The 8979-nt window shown below is 41.2% G+C and overlaps 1 protein-coding gene across 1 annotated transcript; it reads right to left on the minus strand.

Moving 5' to 3' along the window:
- Positions 1-6779: 6779 nt before the first annotated feature.
- Positions 6780-7524, minus strand: Cetn1 (centrin 1). Its single transcript, XM_021150919.1, has one exon. The coding sequence runs from the start codon at positions 7434-7436 to the stop codon at positions 6918-6920; it is 519 nt and encodes a 172-aa protein (XP_021006578.1). The 5' UTR covers positions 7437-7524; the 3' UTR covers positions 6780-6917.
- Positions 7525-8979: the final 1455 nt, after the last annotated feature.

The raw sequence follows: 8979 nt of genomic DNA on the forward strand, positions 1-8979 counted from the left end.
AGAGGAGTTAGAGAAGGGTCTGAAAGAATTGACGGGGTTTGCAACCCCATAGAAAAAAAACCAATATCAACTAACCAGACCCTCCAGAGCTCCCAGGGACTAAGCCATCAACAAAGGAGTACACATGGCTCCAACTGCATACATTTTAGAAGATGGCCTTGTCATGCATCAATGGAAAGAGAGGTCCTTAGTCCTATGAAGGCTAGATAGATGCCCCAGTGTAGGGGAAATGAGGACTGGGAGATGGGAGTGGGTGGGTGAGTGAAGGAACATGCTCATGCAGGGGGAGGGAGGATGAAATAGGGATCTTGGGGGGATCAGGAAAGGGGATAACTTTTGAAATATAAATAAAGAAAATACCCAATTAAAAAAAATGACTTCATGAAATTCGCAGGTAAATGGATGGAACTGGAAAATATCATCCTAAGTGAGGTAACCCAGTCACAAAAGAAAACACATGGTATGTACTCACTGATAAATGAATATTAGCCAAAAAGCTCACAATACCCATGATACAACTCACAGACCAAATGAAGCTTAATAAGAAGGAAGGTCAAAGTGTGGATGCTTCAAATCCACTTAGAGGAGGGAACAAAATAATCACAGGAGGCAGAGGGAGGGAAGGATCTGACTGTGAGAGTGGAGGGGAAGGGAAAAAGGGGGGCATGGCCAGGTATGGGAAGAGACAAGAGAGAAATCCAGAGGGCTAGGAGAACTAATAGAAATAAGTATGAGTGTGTGTGTGTGTGTGTGTGTGTGTGTGTGTGTGTGTGTGTGGTGAGAACTTGGGAATTCCAGATGGCAGAGATGCTAGATGTTCCCTAGACCCAATGGAGATGACATTAGCAGAAATATCCAATAGTAGGGAGACAGAACCTGAAGAGACCACATCCAGTAGATAAGCATGGTCCCCAGTGGAGTGATGAGACCACCCACCCATCTCATAAATGTTTAACCCAGAATTGTCCCTGTCTAAAGGAAATACAGGGACAAAGATTGGAGCAGATACTGAAAAAAAGGCCATCCAGACACTGTCCCCACAGTGTGTGATCCATTCCATCTGCAGACACCAAATCCTGACACTATTGCTGATGCCAAGGTGTGCTTGCAGACAGGAACCTGGTGTAGCTGTCCTCTGAGAGGCTCAGCCAGCACCTGACTAAGACAGATGCAGATACTCACAGCCAACTATTGGACTGAGCCTCAGGACCCCAATGGAAGAGTAAGGGGAAGGGCTGAAGGAGCTGAAAGGGATTACAACTCCATAGGAAGAACAACAGTATCAATTAACCACAGGATCCATCAGAGCTCCCAGGGACTAAACTACCAACCAAAAAATATACATGGGCTAGTCCATGGCTCCCACTACGTATGTTGCTGAGTACTGCCTCATCTGGCATCAGTGGGAGGGGATGTGCTTGATCCTATGAAGCCTTGATGCCCCAGAGAAGGGGGATGCTAGAGGGGTGAGGCAGGAGTGGGTGGGGGAGCACCCTCTTAGAGGCAAGGGGCGGAGGAGAGGGAAGGGAGGGTCCATGGAGTGGAGTCTGGGAAAGGGGATAACATTTGAAATGTAATCAAATAAAATGATTAATAAAAAAGTAATTTCCCCAAGTTTAGGCAGAAAGATGACTGTGGGTAACTCAGCATAGGTCTACCTCACTACACTGTTCACTGTTGTACCTGTGATGGCAAAGTCTGTTGCTTTCCTAATCAAGTGTTTGTGTTGAGCGTTTAACGCAAGGTAATCTCTTACTGGCTTAGCTTCTGTCTGTCCTGTGCAATTATTAAGAAATTCTTCTACACAGCAAATGCTACAGAGTTGTATACAACTTAGAAAATGACATCAGCACCCAGCATGGTGCTACACACTTGCAGTCCCAGCACAAAACAATGAGGAGTTCAAACCCACTCTTGAATTAGAGGCTAGCCTGAGCTACATGAAATCCTATCTCAAAACCAAAACCCCAAATTGCCCTCTCCAAAAATAAAATATAAAAGAAAATGGACAGAAAGAGAGCATCACCAGTTATGACCATTAAGTGAATGCCATTCCTTAAAACCACTAGGTTGCCTTGGTGATCAGAAACTTATCCCAAAGATGCTGTTATCACTACTCCCTTTCTGGAGCTGTTCCTTTAGAAATACCTTCAAAGGCAATTTACAGACTATTGAAAGAAATTAGACTCATCAGTTCAAAGGCACTTCCGACTTCACAGTACAGGTAACAATATCCCACTTCTCAAGCTCTTCATCTGAGTTGCCCACAAACAACTTGAGTTTGTTTGTTTGTTTAATTAAGCCTAGTTTGAATGAAAAATATATCTTCTCTTAATTTTCAGAATACATTTCTGGAACTTGTTAGGTTGTATCCAAATAGGGAGTTTCAAAAACTGTTCTAAATTCAACAGCATTATTAAGTCTGTGATTTAAGAGGCAAGGCTCCAGGGCTTTTGGGCTATAAAGCCCACAGCTCTTAACACTGTGACCAAAGATTGATGTTCTTCACAGAGAAAATCCTGCACTGTTTTGATAGTGCTGTGTTTTTCTGAGAGAAGATAACATACATTTCCCTGAATCACTTAACTCATCATTAATCTTCCTTGTCTTCTCTTTCAGGGGACCTGCATGGACAGCAAAGGAATCAAATCCCTTTAATTTATTTGACTTAATTTTTAAAAATAAATAATTATATACAGTTAAAAAAAAAGAGGCAAGGCTCCTTCTGTCCTACACAGACTGGCAAATGAGTTAAATGCAATAAATAGAGTTAGGGTAGGATATTAGTCTTGTGTACAAAGTCTAGAGCCAGAGTAAGTGAGATTGCAGCCTTTCCTTTAGCACTTATTAGTTACATAATTTTGAACAAGATGCTTAATCTCTCCATCGACTTAATTTCTTTTTTGATAATGGATATAATATTGAAGTATACAGATGATTTGAGTTAGTACTTAATACAGTATATGTGCTGTTTCAAGAGTTATGCTGAGTTCTATTGTTTATGTGCTGTATTAACTTCTTTGGTACAAAGTAAGTTAATTTTAGTAAGTTATTATCACATACATCACTTAATAACACTATCTTTAATTATAAACATATCAGATAAGGTCTAATGTAAGATGCATGCAGAAATAATCCTAAGGTTATTGTCATCAACAGTTCTTATGTAAGAAAATTATAAATCTGCAGTAGTTATATCAAAATGAAATGTTCAGGGCTAAGGAGATGGCTCAATGGGTAAATGTGCTTGTCTAGTAAACCTGACTTTGATCCCAGATCCCATTGTAGAAGAGAAGAATCAGCTCCTGAAAGTTTTCTCTGACTTCCACATGCACATCATAGCACATGTGTACCTGCATATATACACACTGGTAAAATAATAACTAATATAATAATAGTTTTGAGTCTGTAGGTTCTCTGCCTAGATATTTTGCTTCATATTATATCCTGGAAACACATCCTGGAGTGGAGATGCCTAATAGATCACCTAAAATTAATAGATAAAAACCATGCATGGCTCCTGGGGAAAGGACTTTAACCCATGCTGCTATACCTTGACTGTATAAGAGGAACACAATCCTGAGACAATATTGTCATTTATCAGGAAGGTTTCACGTTGAGAAGTCTTCTTTGGTAAGATTTCTTTTTATTTATTTTTATTATGTATATGTATGTTTGCCATATATGTGTGTGGGTGCCCAGGGAAATCAGAAGAGGACATCAGACCCCCATGGGGCTTCATGGGTTTCAGGCAGTTATAAGCTGTCCAGTGTGGGTCCTCTGCAGTAGCTCTCTTAACCACTGGGCTATCCCTCTGACACCTGAGGAGTCTTCCTGGAACCCCCATCTCTTGTCTTTTTCTCATGGAACCCAGTGGCACAAGTCCTAATTCTTTGGAGATCATGTGCCTCCAGAGCATTCTGTTTTCATGATAAATATCCTCAGTTCTCATTTTACTTTTCTCACACCTAAAAAAAAAAAGCAACTTAAGGAAGTATTTGTTTTCAGCTCATTGAGGTTGCTGTCTATGGTGGGAAGGCAAGGCAGCAGGAGAGGAAAGCAGCTCACCACTCTGTCCATGGTCAGGAAGCAGAGAGAGAGAAATGGTGGTGGCCCTCAGCTTGTTTTCTCCTTTTATTCTTTCTTTAAAAGTGTTTTACTTATGCACATGCATGTTGTAAATTAAACCTTCCTTATTCTAACATGAAAGAAGATGCTGTCCTTGGAGATTCACAAATCTCAAATTACAGAAAATTCAGATAATATGCTTCTGATGAGATGGAAGTTTTGAAAGCTAATGGCAAATACCAATAAGATAAAAATAAACGTGTTGTGGTCATAAGTGACCCAAAATGAAATCTTCACATAAAGTTGCTCATTAAATGCTTCAATTCTGGAAATTTTCTTGGCTTGTTTTCCTGCCTGATGGTGGCTGTCACTAAAGAAGGCAACTAATTTTCTGGACTTAATTCTCATATTAGGGACTAACTTGTCAAAGTAACCGTACTACCTGATTGCCATCAGAAAGGCTTTGATGAAGTAGCTGCAACAGAGAACTCACCCAGGCTGGAGACACTAACAATTCAGATTCAGAGTCTTCACGTGGACCATTGTAGTGGGCACACATGTAATAATCCAAGTAGTATGAACACATACTCTTGTCACAGTGAAATAGCTTACTAGAATTTATAAAATGACTGTTATTACCTAGACACTCTAATATTAACCACATATCACAAGAGAATAAAAAGCAAGTGCTCTAATAATTAGCAGACAGCAGCTTGAAGCTAAAAGCTAATAACACATGTACATAGTTTAATAACTAAAACTGCCATTGCTATTGCTAAGAATGAGTAGCTTAAAGTGTAGCTGTGCATGTATGGTTTGTCTGTATGCATGCATATGAAGAACAGGGTGTCTAGAGCATCTTCCTCTATTTCTATCATACTTATTTGAGACTCATTGAACCTGAGACTTACTAATTGGCTGCATTGGTTAGCCAGTGAGCTTAGGATCTTCCTTCCCCATCCCTTCCTCAACTCCTAGCACTGCAGTTAGAGGGGCATACTTGCTTCCTCATATATGGATTCTGGGTATCCAGACTCAAGTCCTCATAATTGAACAAAAAGTGATGTACCCACTAAGCCATGTCCTCAGCACCATAGATCAGTTATGTGAAGAAAAAAAACTGAACATGGTTTTGAACATGTGATTTCCAGTACTAGGATAGCTGAGACAAAAGTTTGAGTCTAGCCTGGGATACAAATGAAACTGTGTCTCAACAAGCCCAAGGGTTTGTGGCTCAATTGGTAGAGTGTTTGCCTAGCATGAAGGAGGACTGCCTTCTATCCCTAGCACTGCATAACCTGGGTATGGTAGTGATGAACTTCTATAATCCTTACACTTGGGAGGTAGAGGCAGGAAGATTGGAAATTCAAGGTCATCTTTGGCTACATGGTGAGTATGGAATCAGTCTGGAATACAGGAACCGGTCTCAACAAACAAAGGAACTAGTAAGCTTAATTTCTTTAAAAAGTTATAATTTGCTTAGGCAACAATTAAATTACTTTATCCTGTGCTAGGTCTTCCTGTCCTCTCTCCATACTCCTCAGTAGATAATTTAGACTCATTAAAGGAAGACACTGACATGCAGTCAAGCTAGAAAGGTCACCATTGCAGTTAATCACCTCCCAAAGGCAAGTCTATATACCTTTTCTTGTAGGCCTTAAAGTTGCTAGGCGAATAATCTAGTACTGAGCTAAAGTCCCGGTTCTGTGTGTGTAATGTATATGTTTGTGTGGATGTGTATACCAGCATACACATGTATATGTGCTCACCACCTTTCTTTTGAGGAAGGGTCTCACCATGAAGCCCTATATATCCTGAAACTCACTACTGGAATCAGACCATCCTTGAATTCACAAATTCTCCACTATCTGTCTCTCTATTGACAGAATTAGAAGGGTGTGCCACTACACACAGTTCACTACACAGACAGCTTTCTTCCTGAACCTAAAGCTCTCTAATTGGCTAAAGCTGGATACTGTAGGAGCTCTAGAAATCTGTATCTAGAAAGAAAGAAAGAGAGAGAGAGAGAGAGAGAGAGAGAGAGAGAGAGAGAGAGAGAGAGAAATCTGTCTTATCTGCTCTGCCTATCTCCAAACTTTGGGGATACCACTGGACTTTACCCTGAGTTTGGGATACCCATGATACCCCCGAGTTTGGAAATCCAAACTCAGATTTTCAAGATTGCACAACAGGCACTCTTTCAAGTGGGCTATCTCCTCAATACACTTTTGTTTTTTGAGACAGGGTCTCACTCTATACTCTCCAGATGACCTGGAGTTATGTAAGCCTAGACTAGCTTTGCACATTGCCTCCCAATTGAATTATAGCTGTGTGTCATCACACTCAACAAACCTACACTTCCTTTTTGAAGGGCAAGCAAGGGTTTATTGAGGAATATCTTTCCTTAATTTAAATAGTTCTTAAATACCCACATTAGTATCCTTCAGAGCAGTATGCACTTAAGTGGAAAGCTAGAATGAACTTTCTGGTAAATTCTAACTCACCATGCTAGTACACTGACGTGAAATGAAGGAATCACCAGAATATTCGTGTTATTTAGAGTCACTAAAGTGACCAGAGAACCACGATTTTATTTGACCGAGGAAGCTGTCCTCTCTTCAGATTAATGAATGGCAAGCAGTGAGTGGACTCCAGCCTCAAAGATCCTTAATTGAGATGTGTTCTTGAGAATTAAACAACAGAAACTCATATAGTAAGTATCTTCAAAATTTATAATTGATCTAGAGGCTTAGAAGCCAACCAAGACAAAGGAGGCAGGAAGAAGGAACAGACCACAGCTGTTCTGTTATTCTTTCACAAAAGCAGAAGCAGGGAACTTAGCCAGTCACTTAATAAAGGTTGGTCTTTTTCATGATCTTAAGAAACTCTTCCTCGTTCACCTCTCCGTCGCCATCGCGATCAGCTTCATCGATCATTTCTTGCAGCTCCTCGTCTGTGAGGCTTTCCCCCAGCTCATTCGCCACACGCTTGAGGTTTTTGAATGAAATTTTCCCAGTTTCGTCGTCATCAAACAACCTGAAAGCCTTCAGGATTTCCTCTTTGGTATCTTTCTCGGACATCTTCTGAGTCATCACAGCCAAGAAGTCATTGAAGCTGATCTTTCCTGTGGCCTCTTTGTCCACTTCTGAAATCATTTTCTTCATCTCTTCCTTCCTGGGTTCAAAGCCAAGTGCTCTCATGGCCACCTTTAGCTCCTTCACATCGATGGTCCCGCTCCCATCAGAATCGAAGAGGTCAAAGGCTTCCCGAACTTCTTGCTTTTGATCTTCGGTGAGTTCAGGCTTAGGACCCACCTTTCTCTTGTAGCTGGTAGAGGCAACGTTTGACTTCCTGAAGGTGGACGCCATCTTCCACAACAGTTGGGTTCTTAACGGTGCCCTGACATCGCACGTGTGAGAGGTGCCCTGCTAGTGCGCCTGCGCCCGTGCCTGCGCCTGCTCCAGCCCCTATGCGCAGGCGCCTGCGCCTGCGCCTGCGCCTGCGCCTGCGCCTGCGCCTGCGCCTGCGCCTGCGCCTGCGCCTGCGCCTGCGCCTGCGCCTGCGCCTGCGCCTGCGCCAGCCCCTATGCGCCTGCTACCTGGGCCACAAAGTCCCAAACCATCAATGAGATCTTATTTACCCTATAACCCAGTTTCCTCAGTTTGTTATTCAATTTCCAGCAGTTAATACCTACTGGCAAGAAAGTGCTGTAGCTATTGTCTCTATAATTCTTTGGAACATGCAGTTCTTTCCAGGTCATAGGCATCTGCAATGCCTGTGTATATTTATTTGAAAATCATCTGCTCCTTTTCCATACTAATTAAAAGGACAAATATAGGGTAATCAAGTTTGAGTTTGACACTTGGTATTAAATTCAAATAAGAAGGAAGACCATTAAATGGCACTCCATGTGTTCAGTAGACATGATTAGGAAACAGGTAAGATAAAGGCACTTACGTGTAAAATTTGAGGAAGTTTGTCTCCTATTGAACCTTAGTAAACTTTCCTGGCAGTTTCTCAAGTATGATATGTAATATCCAGTATAATTCACTTCTAGTACCTGGGTGTTTGTTGTAATTTCATTCAGTAGGCTTTTGACTTCAACAGATGAGGGTGAAGTGTTCTGGTATGTATTTGTAAAATTCTAGCTGTGTGTTTTTATTCTCACTCACTATTCGCTACCTGCTGTACAGAGCTCCACATTCAGGCAGAAACAACCACTAAGCAAGAAGGTATCTTTAGGGGCAAACTGTATTTACAAGGGAGATAGCTCCCTTTTTAACTCCACCTGAAAATTTATAGGGGAAACATTTAAGGAAAGAGTCAAGATCACCTAAAGGTAACTTTTGCTCTTAAAATCCTAACCAAATGCATGAAAATTTCATGTCCACCATCTTTCCTTTGAAGCCTGTGATACATGACCTTAAATTGAACGTGCCCAGTAATGGACACCTTACACCAAGCAAAGCTCAGAAGTGCCTACAATTTCTCCTTTCTTATAAGAGTATGTATAAGCTTCTGAAATAAAACTCCCACACTTTATTTGATGGCCTTGTTGTTTTGCAGATAATGTCAATGTTCTCCTTAGGTGCTGCAAGTAATAAATCTTTCTGTACACTTTCGTCTGGTCATGCTAGTAGGTTTCACACTCGTCTAGAGGAGAATCCACTGTATTCAGTTACAGTTGTCCCTCTCTGACTGCAGACAAGGAAGGTGATGGTGCAGCATAGTGGAAACCTAAAATTGTCTTTTGAAGTTAAACGGGCCCTTCTGGGAACCAAAGCAACAAGAGAAAAGTGGAAGCTTTTTAGGAAAGGAAGAAAGAAAGAAAGAAAGAAAGAAAGAAAGAAAGAAAGAAAGAAAGAAAGAAAGAAGGAAGGAAGGAAGGAAGGAAGGAAGGAAGGAAGGAAG

Source organism: Mus caroli, chromosome 18 (assembly GCF_900094665.2).
Source record: "Mus caroli chromosome 18, CAROLI_EIJ_v1.1, whole genome shotgun sequence".
Lineage (NCBI taxonomy): Eukaryota > Metazoa > Chordata > Mammalia > Rodentia > Muridae > Mus > Mus caroli.